This window comes from Natator depressus, chromosome 14 (assembly GCF_965152275.1).
Source record: "Natator depressus isolate rNatDep1 chromosome 14, rNatDep2.hap1, whole genome shotgun sequence".
In the NCBI taxonomy this organism is placed as follows: domain Eukaryota; kingdom Metazoa; phylum Chordata; order Testudines; family Cheloniidae; genus Natator; species Natator depressus.
The window spans coordinates 2,032,658-2,051,484 of record NC_134247.1 but is presented as its reverse complement, the minus strand read 5'-3'; the positions used below and the strand labels follow the sequence as shown (position 1 = coordinate 2,051,484).

Sequence of the window (18,827 nt, the reverse complement as noted above, 5' to 3'; positions counted from 1 at the left end):
GCCAAGGTCAAAAGAACATTCACAGTGGCCCTTTATTAGCAATAAACCCCCCAAGAAGAGCGGGAAGCTCCACTGCAGTGACGAGGCCACCCCCAGCCCGTCCCTCAGCGCTTCTCTAGGCCAGGCTGACAACTGCTCACATCCAGGGCACGCCCAACGCACAGACACAGCCGGGGAAGGCAGGTCCCCCCACCCCTTCACCCCAGCAGTGGTTCTCAGCCTGCGGCCCACGGGACACCCTCAGGGCCATACAGGTAGTACTGGATGCAGCCCACAATGGTGAACAGGTTGAGAACTACTGCACCCCAGCAAGCATCCTCACAAGCACATTCGGGTGCAGGCCCTGCCACTCTCAAGCCTTAAACCAAGATGTCTCCTTTGCTTTCAGACCAGGAGACCGACCCTCCACCTGCCCCCAGCAAGCCCCAAGCTGCGCACCCGTTTGGCACAGGAAATAAAAGTGCAAGTCCCATAGTAACAAGGGTCCCAGTTCTGCTACCATCACAGGACGCACAGTCGCTGCCAAATGCAGCTGGAGCCTCGGCCAGTGTGTCTGAGCCTTGGGAAGGTTCATGGCTTTAGAAACTGCAGCTGATTGTCCTTGCAGACACTGAGCGCTCCGATTCCTTCCCCTAGTGACTGTGCCGCCCACTTGTGAAGTGATTTAAAAAGTTTGGTTCCCCCCCCCACCCCCCAGGACCCAGCCCTGCTCCAGTGAAGTGAATGGGAGTTCGGCCATTGCCTTAATCAGCAGCTCAGTCAGATCCCCAGTGCAGAAGCAGCCAATACACCTGTGCAGCACTACTGGGGACAGCTGCGGCAAGGAGCTCTTGGCTGGTTCTGCAGATCCACAGCCTGCCCCTAAGCACCCAAGAGCCAAGAACTTTCAACCCCAGAACCCCGGAGTTGAGCGAGAAATGCAGCTCGGTTCCTAAAGCACAGCTTCCCCAGACCGCCTCCCTCCACCCCTGGAGGTCACAGGACACAATCTCTCCTGCAGGGAAGGCAGCATGGAGCAATTGCATTGCATCGACTGACGACTTCTTTCTTTCACCAGAGTGCAGAGGAGCAGAACTAGGCAGGCGTCCCACCGTGCCTCAGGACCAGATGACCATGAACTGCTCCCCCAGTGGGAGAGAGAGCGGGATATTCAGGATCTGAGGAGACAAGAGGGGAGCTCCATGTCAGTGACAGCCTCCGGGGGCAGGGTGGGTGACAACAGATTGTCTGGGGACCTGCTCTCCATCAGCACCAACTGCATCAGGGCAATGTGAATACCCTCTGCCCCACAGGAGGGCACACCCCGAACACTGCCTGGAGATGCTCTATCTATGGGGTGCAGGGGATGTAATCTTCCTATAGAGTTCTACAGAACTCTCCCTGCGGCACACTTCCAGCCCCGTTAAACACAGACGCCCTAGAGACGGCATCTCATTCACTGCCGAGATCTTCAGAGCGATTCCCAGAGAACCCTTGATCTCATCCCCACTCAGCTCTCGAGGCCCCCCACAAGGATCCCCACAGCCCACCACAAACAGCAGCAGCAAGTTTGACCCCCAATAACGACACAGCATCAAGACCGACTCCGCTACACACTCCCTGGGGTCTCCACATCTCCTCCAACCCTTTCCATGCCCCTCCCCTCCATGGAGAATCCAGGAACTCAGAGCTGATGAGGCCCTGGATTGTTCTATCCTCCTGAGCTCTGTTCAGGCCACTTTTAAATAACTTTCCCCCACTGCACCCTCAGAATCCAGGCTGACCTCTCTCCTTGTTCCTCTCCCCACAGCAGCAGCTCCAGCGCCAGCTGCCAGGGCAGGATGCTCCTCTGTGACTGTTCTCCCTGGCGGCAGTGATCCCTGGGGTCCCCCTGCCAGAGCAGGGAGCCTCCCCTTTCCAAGGACAGGAACGAGACGCCTATTTTGCAGCCCTCAGAATAAGCACGAGAGCAATGAGGCAGGAAGCGCAGGTGTCTTTACCTTGGTGTCCGCGTGGTAGGAGAAATTGGAGACAGGGATGCCGTTAGCTAGAACCCTCTGGGGCGGGCTGGGGACACCCAGCACTGTCACCTCCTGCAGCAACAGCCCGTCTACCTGGCTGTTCACCCGCACCAGCTCACTCAGCAGCACACCCTGCAATCGAAGGGAGAGTTTGTTCCCCCAGGTAAGGTCTCCAAGCCAGTTGACATTCCCCCTCCAGCCAGGCTGGCTTGTACCGGGACTCCCGCCTCAGCCCACCTGCTCCTCCCCTCTGACGCTACAGCTGGTGGGACTCCTGCCCAGGTGACAGTGCGACATCAAACCCAGGCCAATTTCCCTGGAGAGTCAGGCAGGAGGAGCTGCACCGTAATGATCATGCCCGGATCTGTGCTATGTCACTCAGCAGGGTCCACCTTCTCCTGGGCACAGACCCTCCTGGGGGAGGGAGGCAGGCCCACACCCGGCCTGAGAGGGAGGGACAGTCTCAGCAGCTACACCACAGGATGTCTCCCACTGGGGTAACCTTGCTCTGTTCCCCAACCCCCGTCACACTGTTTGCGGCCCTGCCCCAGAGCCAGACACCTGGTACACAAGATACCCTATTTATACGGCTTGCTGAAGGGGGCCACGTTCTCCAAGACAGGGACGTCCCAGGTCACAGGGACGAGCCAAGCAGAAGGAAGCTCTGTCACCAGGTACTTTCCAAGCGTCTCACTAACCTACGGTGCTGGCCAGAAATGGAAGCCAAGGTCTAAAGTAGCCACATCCACAGAGCCTGCCCCCGGCTGTGGGAAAATCCCAGACCTGAGTCCAGCCTCAGCTGCTTCCTTTGGTTTTTCTAGTCTGCAGGGTACAGACAGCACCACCAGGCACAGAATGTTCTGGGCTCTGCAGCCATTAGGGAGCGGCAGAGTCCTTCATCTGAGTGAGGAGACAGGCAGCGCCCGCGCCCCTGCGGTGCCATTCAACAGCCGCGCTGCCGGGACAGCCAGTGAGGCTCAGCACCCGGGTCGGGGAGAGGGGACCAGCAAGGGCACTCGCTCTCCGGGAAAACTCGAGAGAAACCACCTTCTGCTTGGCTGCGCTGAGTGCTTCGGAAGGGACAGCCCCTGCCGGGAACCGGCCCCCCCACTCTTCCCAGGTACAGCTGGGAGGCTCCCACTGTCCGCAACAAAAGCTGTATCTCTCTTACCCAAGAGACTAGACTGCAGCAACTCGTACAGAAAGCCCAGCTCCCAGCAGGCAAGCCAAGGCTCAGGATTCAGCACTTCCTGGTGGGGCTTCAGTCTCACCAGGCCGCACCTCTGCCGTACACCCCAGGAGGCCCTGGAAAACTCCCTGGTTCTCGCTTGCGGCAGGGCACCATCCGCATCCCCCAGCACAGGCATATGTCACTCTTAGCATCCCTCCCCCACCAGACTCACGTTCATGGCCAGGAAGAGGATTTGAGTGTAGTCGCCCTTCTCAAATGTCAGCAGGCTCTCACCATCATCCCAGAACAGGTCGCCTCTGGCAACCCCAGCCACTGTCAGGGCCACTACCAGGGTCATGCCCTTCTTTCGGCTCTCTGTGGTTGTGAAGCCAGGCTCCTGGGGAGATGCAGCCAGCAGGCAGAGAGGTTTATACAAAGTACTTCCCAGGGACGGCCTCAAGCAGCTGCTGGCGGGGTCCCTGATATAAACGGTACATCTCCTGCGAGTCACCTGCTAGGTGTGAGGTCCCTCACTGCCAGACCCCAACGCACCAGACAGGGCCAGTGTAGCAACCGCCCCAGTTTATAACGTCTAACCCTCTTTCCCCTGTATGTAACAGCCACATTGGGACTCCCAGCCTAAGCAAGCAGGGCAGGTCCTGAAGATCAGGGCCAATGTACTTAGCAATTTGGTAGGCAGGAGGTCTTTGGGGCATCACCCAGACTGCATCCCCTCCTACAGAACCCACGGCATTGTCCCTCTGGAGGAGTTCAGAGCTTCAACCTCACAAAGGCAGAAACGCCATGGAGGGAACGGCCAATAAGGGGGGTGCTGCTCACCAGCAGATGGGCACCCAGTACTGAAACCATGACACACTGGCCGGATGGGTGTCGCTAAGAAGCTGAATCCCGCAGCAAGGCCGATAGGCTGCAGGTTCACCCTCAGGCAGACACACCCTGCCCAGGGCAGCAGGCACAGCCCACGTGGCAAGAACCTATCGAATCACATTCCCGGCCAATTTAGCAACTCACGCTTGTGCAGGGAACTAAAGATCTGTGTTTGCGCAGCTTATTCTGCAACCTTCAGCTTGTCACATGGCTGACACGAAGCAGCATCTCTGCCCTGAGCTGGCACCAGGCTAAACAGCTAACAGGCCCTTTCATCAGGGTACATTTTAGAAGCTGGCACTGGGTAGTCGTGTCATATCGCCAAGTGTGTGAGGTTCCCTGAATAACTGTGATTTCCCCCACTTGGGTACCAACAAGCAGCGTGACATGGAGCTGAAGAGCATTCCCAGGCAAGAGCCCACTGTCCCTTCAATTCAAAGAAAAGCCCTGGGGACACTCTGTCCCCAGTCTGGAACCTCTTGCAGATGCCCAGTCTTTCGTCCTCCATCCCTTCTCTCTTAGCCCCAGTCACGCTCAGGCCTTATGCATTCTGCCACCATGGAATCAGCACCAGAACCTAAGCTTTCAGTTCAAAGTTAAATGTTTCTAGCCTTCATGGTTGTAAAGAGTTTTGAAAATGGGAAACAGAAAGCCTGAGTGAAGACAGATTGAAACAACAGCTGAGAGTTGTTAGCTGCCCCATTCATCTCAACAGGGTGTTGACTCTGAAACCTAAGGATGACTGCCGTGCAAAAGCTTAACTATCTCATTAAGGTTCATTTTAGCAAGGAAGCCTTGGCTAATTTCGCCAAACTGCCCTTTACGATACTAAATAATTCCTCCCTTTTCTCCATTTCTTGCATGCTGGGATGTTCACATTATAGCAGGACTCCTCAGATTTAACTCTTAACCTTATCATAAGAATCCCTCCAGCAGTAAGGCCCTTTCTCTGACACTATTCAGCTCCCTCATCTTCTGCAAACATCCCCAGCCCTGCAGTTCATAAGCTGATTGATGCTCCAAACTGCACGCTCCTTCGCCAGAAAACCTCAGACACGGGTGCAAACATGTGATGGAAGTCACACCACCTGTGGCTGGTGCCTCAGTGAAGGGATTGGGGGAACCGGGATTACGCTGGAGGGGGAAATGGTAACCATTGCCGTGGGGCACAAGTACAGAAGAGACTCACTTGCAGAGGTAGGATGTGTCCTGCCCGCACATGGACATTAATGGTGTCCAGTGGAGCTGGTAAGAGGACCCACTGGCCCTTGCTGTGGATGACAGAGCCCTGAAGATAGAGAGAGGAAGTCATTACACCCCATGCACAGCCCATCAGCTAAGCCCAATCAAGCCAAACATCAGAGGCCTTGCAAACACTATGAAGAGACCCGGCCCTGAACAGTGAGGTACCAGACTCCCAGCATTCGCGTGGGGACGGAGGTTCTGGGAAGCCAGCAGCAAGCCAGGCCAACCAGGAACCACACTAACAGACACCTGCTGGGATGCGATGGGGGAGCTGTGCATTTAGGAGTGAAGGGGAGACGAGACCAGACCAGAGTTAGTCACCACTTGTGCTTCGCTGTCTGCTCATGGTGCAGACTACACTCCCAGCTGTTTGCTGGGGTTAGGCCAAGAACCCACATTATTCCAAAGAGCACCGGCTGTACCGTGTACTTACTGCCATCAGGTTATACCAAGTCTCTACGGGGAAGTAGCCGCTGACTTTGGTCTTCCCTGCCTCTAGCACTGGCGTGATGAGGAGCCCCGCTCCCCACATGAACTGGTGGTCAACACTCAGGGTGTTCGGGTCTGTGGGAAACCTGCAGAATGGATCTGGGTGAAGCATATATTCTAACACCGAGTACACTGCCCCTTCAGAGCCCCCCACTGCCCATGCACCTCCTGCTGCGGCAGGGGGAGGACTCGAACGGTGGCAACTGTGCTAAGCCAACCCATGCACTGGACTGAATACTGGCATGTGCCAATCCCCGTGCCATGCCCCCAGCCCCAGATCAGACACCTGACAAACCCATCCTCCCTGCTGTGGGCCCGGTAGGATGCTCACTCCAGGAAGAGGGGTCGTGCTACTGTCTCCCCTGCAGAGTGGGCCTTGTGGAAGAGGGTGTAGAGATACGGCAGCAGCGAGTATCGCAGGAAGAGGGCCTTCCTCATGGCCTCCTGGGCCGCAGGGCTGAAGGCGTATGGCTCCTGGGGCTACGAGAGAGAGGAGGAGTCCAGCTGAGAAACCAGGAGGGTGCAGGCAGATCCCACTGTAAGGATCAGGCCTTTTCCTGTAGCCATATTGTGAGGCCTAAGGCCTTTGTCTGCAGCCATTAGCTGAGAAGCAGGAGGTCATATCCTCACATTCCATCTAAATTACATTAAAACAACATAATATCGGGCTGTTAAGAAGGAGACCCCGTCCTAATGGCACCCACCATCACCAGATAGAGAAGCAGATCTTACAGTGGTTAAAGAAAACTTAGTTTGATTGATTTCTTGCCAGACAGAATGCTCCTATCAATAGCTGTGGTTGTAAAATCCTCATTTCTTTATTGTTTTGTTCCCACTATCTATGGTTTGTCTGTATGGTCTCTGTCCGCTTCTTTGATTGTTTCTGTCTGTTACATAATTAATTTTGCTAGGTGTAAATTAATTAAGGTGGTGGGGTAGGATTGGTTAGTAGAATTGTAGTAAAATGATTGGTTACGGTAGAGCTAAGCAGGACTCAAGTTTCACTATATAAACTGGGGTCCAAAAGGAAGTTCTTTGGGAACCAACTCCAGGACACAGCCCCAAAGATCAGAGCTGCCAGACCTCAGCACCCTGCTAGCCACACCATGCGATGCTGGAGTCCCCAGATGACCTGATCCTGACTGGCCAGCAGGGCAAAGTTCATCTGCCTTATTGGGAGGGGTGAGCATTGTACGTGTAGCGGGTGCAGTCTGTTTTGGAGATTGTTAATAAAGAGAGGTTAAGTACAATAATATTGTGTAAGGCTCTGTCACTGGTAAAAGACCCTGCAAACCTGCAGTGTGTAAGGTTATGCCCTGAGCCCTAGAAACAGGGTAAAGGGGGGTGCCCTAGAGTGTAAGGTTACACCCCGAGCCCACAGAAGGGTAAGGGGGGGTGCCCTAGAGAGCGCGAGTAACAGAGAATTTTGCGCAGGTAACAAGGGGCAGAGCCTCAAAAGTCACAGCACGTCAGTGACCAGGTCAGCAGCAGGACCCTGAGATCAACATCAGTCCCCATCGGCTTCCCCAGATTTACCGTAAAACTAGCATGGAAACGCTCTGTGGAGGAGCCCTTCCGGGCATCTTTATCCAGCCAAGGAGCCACGCAGGGCACAGACCTGTACCCCATCCCTCCAGGTCTCCTTTGGGCCACACAGCATCACACCCACACCACACACCTTGCCAGGGCTCTGTTCTGTCCCCCTCCCCGGTCACATCCCTCCAGCTCTCTGGAATCACCACTGGCTGAGAAGGAAGAACAGGGCTTTGCCAGACGAGTCCAGCTTGGCCATAAGATTCCCTCCGGCGCTCCCTGCACAGGCACTGGGCTCCTGCTTGCCCTCACCTTGTTGCCGCGGTCGTTGTGGTTCCGCATGAAGGGATAGAAGGCACCCAGCTGGGTCCAGCGTACACACAGCTCCTCAGAGGTGTCACCCAGAAAGCCGCAGATGTCCGCCCCGACCAGCGGCACCCCATACAGGTTGAAGAGCAGCACCTCTGGAAAAGGGGGGCAGGGGAGGGACACAAAGCCTCTGAAGCATGGAGAACAGCACCGTGATCCCGGGCAGGCTGGAGGGGACTGGTGCGAATGCCCTCTCTCCCACTTCCCACAGGGGGACTGGAGCTGACTCGTGCCCGTGGGACAGAACCAGAGATGACACCTGTGGTCGTGGCACATCAGCTGTGGGAACTGGCTGCTCTCAGCCACCATGCAGCTCTCCCAGCTGCCAGGCTATTAACCCAGGGAAGATCATCAGTGGGAACTGCCCGTCTCGCTGGTCTGATGGTGGGGCTGCTGAGGAGAGACCCGCAGTCCCAGGAAGGGATGAGGGGAAGACAGAGAAGGAGATGGAGAAGCTGCAGACAGAGCCCCAAGCTCACTGCTCTAGCAGAAGGCTGTGCCGCGGGAGACAACATGCTGAGTCTCTGGGCTGGCTGTCTCTGGCACGAGACACATCATGGGGCAGAGGGAGAGATAAGGATTATCGGAGGGTCCAGAGTAAGGAGAGAAACTGGCAATATCAAGTAGTTCCTCTCCCCCCTGCAGCCTCAGAGGAAAAACCTTTCATCAGGCAAATTCCCCTGCAGCTGGGTTCACTGCACACAGCCCCAGGTCACCATGCCCAGGGCAAACATCAGGCCCAGACGGCATCCATTATACACATCCTCTCTCTGACCCAGCTCTGGGATACACAGCTCCTTCCACATCCTCCTTCCCTGAACAAGATAGAGGGGATCCACCATGCTGCGGTGACTCTCCCCCAAAGGGACACATCACATCACAGCCTGGGAGGAGCTGGGATAGCAGGGCCCCTTACCCGCATCTCCTCCTTGGCTCTGGGAACACATCCCGCTTGTGAGAGTCCTCTGTGGGCTCTGCCATGGCTACGTTAGCACCAAATCCACAGGGCCTGCCACTGCCGCTCTGCCATGCGTCACTGGGGCAGGCTGCCCAGTTCAATGGGAGCTGAGTGAATGGACCAGGGACAACACCCCTGACCGAGGGGTGGGAGGGAAAGGAGTAAAGACAGCACATGACCCAGTGCAGCAGACCCCAGAGAGGGGAGGTTCTCGGGACCACATCAGGGTCAGATCAGTGCTAGGAAATCCCAGTGACCAGTGCAGATTTATGAACCCAGTGCAGTCTGCACCCTGTATTCCAGGAAACAGGCTTCCCCTGGGACTTACCTCTGCCATTTAGCTCTGCTGTGGCATGTGCTTTCATCACACTCCCATCCCTGTTTAAACGGAGGGAGCTGCTCGAAGGGTGCTCTCGGCAAGAGGCCTTGGCTTGGCCTCACTTATTCTCTTGGCCTGACACAGCCCCATCCACCGAGCCCCAGGGCATGCCACAAGTATCTTCCATTTCCCCCAGCCTTTCTGGGGCAGGCAGCTGATTGTAGGAGGCGGCACGGGGGGGCTATGCTTTGGGGTGGGTTGCCCTGTGGAGGTGTACTGGGCATGGATGACTGCCCCTGAAATGCAGCAGGAAGGCACCTAGAGATTGGTGTTGCCTAGCACCAAGACAATTAAATGACTGCAGAGCTCACTGCACAGGACAGAAGGAGCAAGGGCTCCCAGACGCTTCCAAGGGGGGTTAGCTGACATTGCGGGGAAGGGAGGGGTCCTAGGGGGATCAGGACAGGGCTATGGCACAGGACGTCTGAACGCGGCAGTGATGGGGGTACCTGGGATAGAGTAATACAGCTGCTCCCAGCTGCTCAGGACATCCCCAGTCCAGTGGCCAGCGAAGCGGCCGTGACCCGCAAAGGTTGAACGCGAGATCACGAAAGGGCGCTTCCCTCGCACCCTCACCAGCGCACTTGGGGAAAGGAAACAGATGAGTCAGGCCAGTAGCAGGAGTCTCCCCAGCTCAGTGCAATCATCCGTCCCCTCCCAGCACCCAGCGCTGCTCAGCCGGAGGGGAACAGGGATTCAGCCACCTACAGCACAAGCCTCTGCCAATGCAGCAAACTCAAGACACCCCCAGGAAGACGCCCTGCGTAGGGCTTGCAAGGAAATCACCTCTTATAAACCTGCCCAAGCAACGTGGAACCCAGCAAACGGGGCAGCTGCTTGCTAGCAGCTCTCAGCCTAAGACACTGGAGCCTTACTAGGGGCAGGGGATGCTGGCCAGGGGGGCCCTTCGCAAGCTGGGCCCTTCACACTCCCTTCTGCCTATCTCAGGAATTCAGCTGAAGGCGCCTTTAAGAGCACAGGTCCACAGCCCTGTGCGCAGGATCAGAGCCCCGTAGGGGTGCAGCCTGAGCCCGCTGGCTCCTGCGGACGCATGTCAGCTCAGGACTCAGGAGATCGAGTTCCACAGCACCCGAGAGGCTTGAAGCCGTTAACATGCCCCCCCAGCGCTGGCGACTCAGACTGCACAGGCATTTCGGGGCCTGCTGTCACGCCAGGAGCGGCACAGGGGCCTGGGCATATCTCAGGGCAGGCTGCGGGGGAAGCAGATCAGCAGAAAACCTGCACAGTTAAAACGAGGACTTCAGACACGGGGGAAACTCTCCCAGTAAACGGACCAGGATGCCAGAGGCCTGCGGACCTGCCATACCTCCGCCCATCCAGCCTCCTGCCACACGAGGCCAGAACAACGGGCCACAGTCTGCTTCCGCATCCAGGAGTGGCCGGCAGCGGACACTGCCATGGGATGGGGAAGCACCCATAATGCATCTGGCCACCCACGCAGGGCTGCGGTGAAGCATTTCTCCTGGGCCAGCTGGGGGCATATCACACGCTGAGGTACGGCGGGCTGCCACAGCCTCTGGAGTCAGCTCGCCCCTGCAGTCAGCCCTGCAGCAGCAGCCCCGGGAGCCCCCCTCCCCGAGGTTTCCCAAGGGCTGGCCCACGGCACTAAGCAGATTCCTAGGAGCCAGCCGCCCACCCGCCCACCGTGTTGTCCCCTCTTCAGGAGCCTGCGGTCCATGCCAGGCGTACCGGTGGGAAGCTATGGCCTCGGTCAGCCCGTACAGACTATGGAGGTTGTAGTGTGAGGACAGGTACTGCTGGCTGGAGGCACAGATGGTCCCTGCCTGCAGGGTGCCCCCCATGACACCTGCAAGGAGAGAGGGAATGGGTGAGTCACAGGGCGCCATGCAGCCTGGCGAGAGCAGTGCTGGGCCTGCAGGGAACACACCCTGGCGGGCTGAGCATGAGTCCTCAGCCCCCATGCTGCTTCAGGGGTGCCAGCGCCGTGGGACCTCAGGGGCTCCTGGCAACTCCTGAGGGCAGCTGAAGGAGTCTCTGGCGTCCCATTCTCCTGCAGATGGGCACGTCACCCCAGGGAAAGGGGAATTGACATCAGCACTCCTAGGGCTACAGCGGCGCCTTTGCAATTACTGCCCCAGGTCTCTGGACTCAGCCTCCAGCTGCCTGAGCAGAGAGAACAGGAACCAGCCCGGATTCTGTGAGTCTCCCAGCTCAGCCTCCCCAAGACCCAAATCAGGTTTGCTTCATTGTGCAGCCTCCGGCTCCTTCCCTGCTCTTCTGCAATGGACACCTGCGTCTCGTTCACACACAGGCTTCGTGCAGCGCCGGAGAGCGGCGGGCTGCGTGCTTGGACTCCTCCAGGGCATTAGTTCAATAGCAAGGCCAGCTGCTCCTGGGGTGCAGGGACTCAAAGCTCTCTTGCCCCACTGGTTCTCCTGCCCCCGCATTTGCAGCAGAAGGCTCTTTGCCTGCAGTTCCTTACCTGGCACATAGGGTGGGTTTTCCAGTTTGTTGTTTGGGCAGCCGTCCAAGGAGCCCGCCACAAAGTTGGATGGCTCGTTCATGTCCTGGCAAGAGAAGGGACTCTCGTCTCTGGACCAGGATGCTGGCAGATGTGCAGGGAATCAGAAGTATTGTGGATACAGCACCACACCCCCACACCCCCCCAGGGCTCCAGCTCCAAATCCCCAGCCTGTTCCAGGTGCCTTGGGTCCCAGCAGGGCAGAGAGAGGGAAGCCACTCACAATCCACATGCCGTCGAAGGGCACCTGGTCGTGGAACTCCTTCACCATGTCGTGCCACCACTGCTGAGTCTCTGGGTTAGTGAAGTCTGGGAAGACGGTCGGGCCAGGCCATACCTGGGAGGCAAAGGAAGAAGCAGCCAAGGGGGCTCCAGTTACTCACCCCCGCCTTACACCATGTTCCTGGACTTGGACGTCATTGGAGCCACACGTCCCAGCATGACTCTGGTCATCTAGACAGCCTCCAGTCCTCTCCCTCTCCACTCGCTGGCTGCTGCCCTCAGTGACCCATGCACATGCTAAGGACAGCAGAACGGGCTGTGGGGCAGGGTTAAGGGCCTCCAGGGATGGCAGGGGACATTTCCCATGAGTTCTGTGAGAGAGAGACTCCTCCTCCCTGGGGACAAGGTCTCTGCTTTGGCTGGGGACACTGGGAGGTAGCCAGGGCTCCACTCAGCCCAGAACACAGACTGGGAGGTTTGACACCAGTGGGATGTAGGCTCTGGGCTTTAACATCTTCACCCACCCCTGGAGACCCCCTGGTTTCAGCTCCGACACTGACTCATCTCCCGCTCCAGGCCTAGGACTCACTTTCCCAACCAGAGGCTGCCCCGTTGCATTTCGGATGAACACCCCTCGCTTCAGCCCGTCATCGTAGGGTTTGTAGCTGCCGGGGGGCCCAGAGCTGCTGATTGCTGGATCCTGATAGAAGAGAAGTGAGCAGCGAACTGATCAGTGAGAAGGGGAACGAGAGAAACATCACGTTATCGGAGAGAGATGAATGCGATTCCCCAGAGCCTGCGCGTAGGTCCCCGGGCTGAACCCAACCCTTGGTTACTGCACGGCGCCGAAGGGCGGGAAAGGCAGCGAGAAGGGTGAGAGGTGCTGGGCACCAGAAGGCCAGGGTTGAGCCTGAGGATGTGGTGCAAAGTGAATACAAGGAACTGCTGAGCAGCAGGTTTCAGGGAGGTTACCAAGTTCTTTGCGTTGCCAGGGTTGCAAAGTGACTCACGTGTCGAATCAGCAACTTCTCTGCAAGCGAAGCACCACCACAGTCCCATTGTCAGCTTTCCTTGCCTTGACCACTTTGGGCCTGGTCTTCAGAAACAGGATCAGACCAACAACCAAAGCGAACTCCTGCCAGCTAAAACCAACCCCCCGCAGGGCACTCAGTGCCATGGACGAGAACAAGCAGCAAGGGAAACTGACTCTCAGCAGGGCATGGGGAGAAGAAGGGGTACTTCAGAGCTAGTTTACTCCGTGTTCTGAGGTTCCACTGCTCCCTTCTCCAGGGGCATTCAACCATCAAATCGTTAGGGTTAGTGATGCACCAGACTGAGCCCTGGCAACCAAACCCAAGTCACCACTCGGGCTGCGGCACGTTTGATTCTCAAATCCCCACAACTGAAGGGGAAGGTGGAATATGGAGAACACGGCATGGAAGGGCAAACAGCAGAGTCCTGGGACCAACCATCCAGAGGTAAGAGAACAGGGGGCTGGCGTTCAGGGCTTCACTTACCACGATCATGACGTATCTCCGGCCGCTTTGGTGGAACTCCCGCACCATGTCTGGATAGTCCTTAAAGTTGTTCTTGTTGAAGGTGAAGTCTCTCTTGGCATCTGTATAATCTAGGTCGTTCCATTGCACATCCTGGAAGGGCCGAGACCCCAGTGTCAGAGAGGGACTGGGACAACCCCCAGCCATACACAGGCCGGTGACCCACCCACTGTGGCCACTCTGCGTAGTTTCCCTACTCCCCTCCCCCTGGCTGTCTGGCTCAGCACCTGCGTTGGTTGCCTTGAGCTGGCTCAGGGTTGGCTCATTTCAAGGCTCCATAGCAAGAGGTGCTGCTTCTGGGGGGACGCAGGAGAGAACCAGACCTACCAAGGGGAACCGGGCTGCTGTCATGTTCTTCACAGCCTGCCGGGTTGCAGCGGTGGAGGAGTAGCCCCAGCGGCACAAGTGGAATCCCAGGCCCCAGTAGGGGGGCATGAACGGGTACCCTGGAAGTTAGAAGGAAGCAGATTAGAGAGTAGCCCAGAGATGTGGAAACTGATTAAACCCAATTCACTCAGCAGCCTCCTCTCCTGCTACCCTGAGAGCAGGGTCCTGACTGAAGGCCACTCACTGGCACCTGCCTCCACACACAGCAATCAGCAGGCAGCAGAAGGGACACAGTGGCCTTCAGAGCCAATGATGTGACCCCTTGCCCTCCCCGGCGTGCTCGGGAGAACAGCAGTCGGGATGGAGCCTGACTTTGCTTTAGAAACCGAGGCCCCAGCACGGACAGTCCCGATGCACTGGGCAAAGGAGGAAAAACTGTTTGCCAGCTGTAAAACCGCTCGTGCCCTGTAACGGCTGCCCAGCCCAGCCAGCTCCACTGTTCGCTCCCAGCACAAGCAGCATCCGGGCAAGGCCCAGTTCCTCTCCCAGAGGCTAGAGGAGCAGGAAGGCGGCTCCTCCGAACACCCTACCGATGACATCCAGGTACTGCCGGACCACACTCTTGGGGTCAGGGCCCAGGAAGATGTAGAAATCCAGAATGCCGCCTGTTGTTCTCCAAGTCAGGGCTGGGCTCGGCTGCAGCACCACGTCTGCAAGGCAAACAGGAGCGAGGGTAAAGCAAGCTGGCTGAGAACACAGCCCCGGAGCCTCGGCCCAGCCACGTCCAGCAACAGGGGCCTTCCCCCTACAACCACACAAGCTGCTGAGACCAGCAGCCAACCACACGTGGAGCAATTTCCACAAGCCTCTGCTGGATGTCTCTGCTCATCCGCGCTAGCCGCGGGCAGGTGCAGTGACACCACCCCCGACACAGGAGGAAGTGCATCCCTGAATCCAAGTTGCTGACCTCAAACCCCTCTGAAGGCTTGTTAACTGGCCGGCTTCCCCAGAGACGTTCACAATAAAGGCAGGAGTGACTGGTAGCAAGGCACGTACCCATCGCGTTGCTGTTCAGCAGGAAGACTCCATGGGCCAAGCCGCCATCCTCCATCACCAGGTAGAACGGGTGAGAGCCATAGAGATTGACGTACGGCTAAAGTACAGTAGAGCGTATCATGTCAATGATACTCGGGCAAGGCACAGTCCACAGGAAGCAATGCAGCAGCCAGCCCATCCTCCCGGCTGGCGCAGGGCTGGGTACAAAGCTGGGTAGCTTCACACACCCAATTTTTGGGGCTCACCTCTGCTTTGACAGCCATGCTGGGCATTCACATAGTGGTGACAAAGTCTGGGCACTCCCATGGCGCCAGCCACATCATCCTGCCTTGGATTCTTGCTGCTCTTTAATAGCAGGCAGCAATGGGGATTTATAGAAACACAAGCAAGCGCCCTGCGGTGACGCGGCTCATTCTCCTACAGCCCCGAACTCTCCCTGCTGGCTATAAAACATGCTCTTAGCCCTGGCATCAGGGTGGGGATCAGGGAGCTTTGGACACGCAGCACAGTCCCCTGGATCCCTATTGTACACACCTGGGTTGCTGGTAGGTGGCGCAGAGAAATGAGCTTGCCCAGGGAGAGATCTCCCGAGGGACTGGAACCGGGGCCCCCAACCGGCTGTGAGAAGCATTAGGCTGATGGGGCCAAGCACACCTGCATTTGCAGGAGAAAAGAGACTCCTGAGTGTCCAAGAGCTGAATCCAGGGACCCTAAACCCTAACTGTGGGAACAAGAGCACCAGCATCCCACTGCCAGGTGGGGCACCAAGCCCTCCCCCAGAGAGCTCGTGAGAGCTCAGGCTTGAGAGAAACCTCAAAAACTTAACGTTCATTTGAGAGCAAGAGACCTGGAACTGCCCATATTAACACCGCGGGGACACTCACAATGGGCCTCCGTCCTTCCTGCCAGGCCCTGCATGCGAAGCGGAGTAATTACTAAGCAGGACTTCACTCTTATCCCTTACCGTGGGCGCCATGTCCCGATTCCAAAGGGTGACTTTGGTCCAATTGATGTTGAGGGCGAGTGAGGTCAGGTGCTCCCCCAAGCCAGAGATGAAACGGGATGGCAGGGAGGTGGAGATCTGGAGGAACTGGTCAGCAAAGAAGAGGGGAGCAACGGTTGTGTTCAACCTGCCAAAGAGAAATGGAGACTCCCAGAAGGCAGACAGCAAATGCCATGGGGCGCTGAGCTCAGAAAGCTTGCTTAGAAGCAGCTCTTCAAGCCACCACATACTAGATACCAGACAGAGGAAGGAGCCTCTCAGCCAGAGAAATGGCAGCTACTTGGGAAAGGAGAACACACACGATTCCAGCTGGAAGCTTTAGTTATCACAGAAAGTGCAGCCTTTTCCCCAGCTGTGAACTAACAGGGGGCAGGAGAGCAGCAAGGGAGTGGGAACCCAGGGCCCCAAACCCCAGCTAAGGCCCAGAATGACTGCTTCACCCTGGGCAAGGCATTGAGTCACCTGGTGCCTTGGTCAACACGAGCTATGGATTTAGGTACCATGAAAACAGGAAACTCGCTGACAGCAAGATGCTGCCTCTGCTTCCATCACTTTATACTGGCACCTGGTCCACAAAACCCAGATAACTGCCCTGTGGGCTTGGCCAGCTCCTGATTCCAGTGGAACCGCTTCTTCCCAGGGCAGCTGTGGCATAAGAGGCAGGTATGGCTGCAGCTGCCTTTCTGTCTCTTGAGGGAGAGTAAGTCAAGTGAGGTAGTGACAACACAAAGCCAAGGACCTGGGGGGGGTGGGAAGAGAAGGTTACTTTGATTATAGCTGGGTAGTAATGACACTTCCCACTTGTAGCTCCATCCCCACCTTTGGCAGTGGCTGGGCCCAGGCTCCGGAAGGGGGTGAGTCAGAGGGGAATATTTGGTTACAGGACGAGGAAGCACTTACAGAACCTGCCCGCTGGATTCCCTGAAGACCATCAGGCCAAAGGGATCAGCTGAGAACTGCACACTGTACAGTTTGGAGGCGATTTGGCCTCTTGCTTTGGGGGTTTCAAGTGGCACTTCATAGCGTTTGTTTGCTGGATCCCTGAGCTGTAAGAAAGGGAGAGACCAAGACAGCTGTACAGGCTGGAGCAAGTGACTTTTCATTATAGTAAACTCTGGGATTGACACAATGGCTTGTAGGTCACCAGTCACCCTGAAGGGCAGAAAACCCAGCTCCGAGAACTGCTCAGCAAGGGAAGTAATGCATATGGGCTCTAGGCAGAAACTCATTGTTCTGCACGCACCCCTCACCCAGCACCATGGCTAGTGACTCCTGCAGCCCGCGCCCCGTTATGGCTGGCTAATGCACCTACTGACCGTGAAGTGGAGCCTGCCCTCTGTCTCAAACACCACATCCAGCCGCAGAAACATTAGGTCTTCTGGGAAGAATGAGGGAACGGTACGGGTCAGGCTGGCAGCGTAGCCTGTCTCTGTGGCACTCAGGTTCTCCATCTTGTAACTGGGGTAGCTGGGCGGGAAGAAACACCAGGGCTGCCAAATCGCAGAGCCCTTAATGGAAACTGGAACGTAGCAGCAGCCACGAGCCTCACACTCTGCTCTGGAGAGAAGCTTCTCAGGTGCACAGTCAAACCGGCTATCTGGAGAGATGTCACAGTGCAAGGGCCCTGATGCAGCAGCGCCTGGGGTCTCCAGTTGCCCTGCCCACCTCTGATACAATGTCCGCCCTTCTCCATTAGCATTACTGGATCTGTAGGTAGTCTCTGGCCCTGGGGGGTCTCTGAGGCTCATAGCAGCCACAGTGACTTCATGGACACTGAATATGATGTGTAGGGCAACTGTTGTGAGCAGAGCAGCAATGCTGGTGACAGACATCTGCAGCACGGTGCAGGAAGCCTTCTTGCAGGCAGGAAAATTCTCAGCCTCCTTCAGTCTCACTGGGGGCATTGCGGGACTGATGAGCAAGTGCCCCTCCAGCACCAAAGAGCCTGCCCAGGCAGCCAGCTGGATGGGGACAGGGAGAAGCCCGTGGTCAGTTTTTACACATGAAGGTCGAGTGGGAGCCTCCAAGTGAACAGAACAGTCAAGACCCACCAAGGGACCCCGGATCAGGTGCACCCCATGCCCAGCAGGATAGGGAAGATCAGTGGAGGCGCTCCCCTCCCCATCCCTGAGCCTCACAACCGGCGGGGGGGGGCAGAGAAGATGCCCCTGATCCCCTGCCCCGAGCCCCACACTCAGCTGGGGGGGGGGGGAGAAGATGCCCCCGAGCCCCTGCCCCGAGCCCCACACTCTGCTGGGGGGGGTGGGAGAAGATGCCCCCGAGCCCCTGCCCCGAGCCCCACACTCTGCTGGGGGGGGTGGGAGAAGATGCCCCCGAGCCCCTGCCCCGAGCCCCACACTCAGCTGGGGGGGGGGGAGAAGATGCCCCCGAGCCCCTGCCCCGAGCCCCACACTCTGCTGGGGGGGGGGGTGGGAGAAGATGCCCCCGAGCCCCTGCCCCGAGCCCCACACTCTGCTGGGGGGGGTGGGAGAAGATGCCCCCGAGCCCGAGCCCCTGCCCCAAGCGCGGCTGGGGGGGGGCGGGGAGGAGACCCCTTCACTCACGGCCCCGTACCTAGCTCCGCCCCCACCGCTCCCAGCGGCACCGGCACGAGGGGCTCCGGGCCGGCGCGCCCTTGCGTTCACGTGAGCAGCCAGTCAGCTGATCCCCGGCCACGAGTCACGTGGCAGCCCGGCGCTCCAATGGGGACGGGCTGGCTCCTGCGCCCTCTGCGCACCCGCCGGCCTGCTGGCGCCGATTGCAGCCAGTTCACCCCCCGTGACCTCTCTGCACCGGGTCGCCGCTCCCACGCGCGCAGCTCAAAAGCACGTTATCAAAGGTGGCGGGCATGATCCACGGATACAAGCGGGGACCAGGCCCAGAGCGGTAGTGATTTCTTCCCAGCCCAGCAGCAAGTCAGTAAAACAAACACAAGACAGAGAGGCCAAGCAACCCGCTGAAATGAAAGAAAAGGAAATCTGAAGTTGCTAAAGATGGGAGGTTCATTTCCTCGTTCTCCTCCGCAGGGTTATGAAATAAGCAGCTGTTAAACACAAGTCCAGTCTGCTTAGAAAAACGTGCGTTTCCCCTCTGATGTCCCTCTGTTTATTCTGATCAGCAGAGACCAT

General features: G+C 57.5%; 1 protein-coding gene across 1 annotated transcript; it reads right to left on the bottom strand.

The window, feature by feature from the left end:
• Positions 1-17: 17 nt before the first annotated feature.
• On the bottom strand, positions 18-18,392 carry GAA (alpha glucosidase). Its single transcript, XM_074972153.1, has 20 exons — positions 18,274-18,392; positions 17,016-17,660; positions 16,600-16,745; positions 15,661-15,826; positions 14,697-14,793; positions 14,231-14,350; positions 13,641-13,759; positions 13,275-13,406; positions 12,347-12,457; positions 11,759-11,872; positions 11,497-11,581; positions 10,743-10,860; positions 9,482-9,615; positions 7,639-7,790; positions 6,125-6,273; positions 5,738-5,879; positions 5,249-5,347; positions 3,404-3,568; positions 1,980-2,132; positions 18-1,157 (listed from the first exon to the last, which is right to left on the bottom strand). Exons 2-20 carry the CDS (start codon positions 17,601-17,603, stop codon positions 1,098-1,100), a joined length of 2,850 nt encoding a protein of 949 aa, XP_074828254.1. The 5' UTR covers positions 17,604-17,660; positions 18,274-18,392; the 3' UTR covers positions 18-1,097.
• Positions 18,393-18,827: the final 435 nt, after the last annotated feature.

Bases quoted from the DNA above. Each gene is read 5' to 3' on its own strand.
- GAA (XM_074972153.1), bottom strand. From the start codon at position 17,603: ATGCCCCCAGTGAGACTGAAGGAGGCTGAGAATTTTCCTGCCTGCAAG. The intron at 11,582-11,758 runs GTGAGTGGCTTC...TTCTCTTGCCAG, and splicing joins CCTTCGACGGCATGTGGATT to GACATGAACGAGCCATCCAA. The intron at 5,348-5,737 runs GTAAGTACACGG...CTCTATCTTCAG, and splicing joins CTTGGTATAACCTGATGGCA to GGCTCTGTCATCCACAGCAA.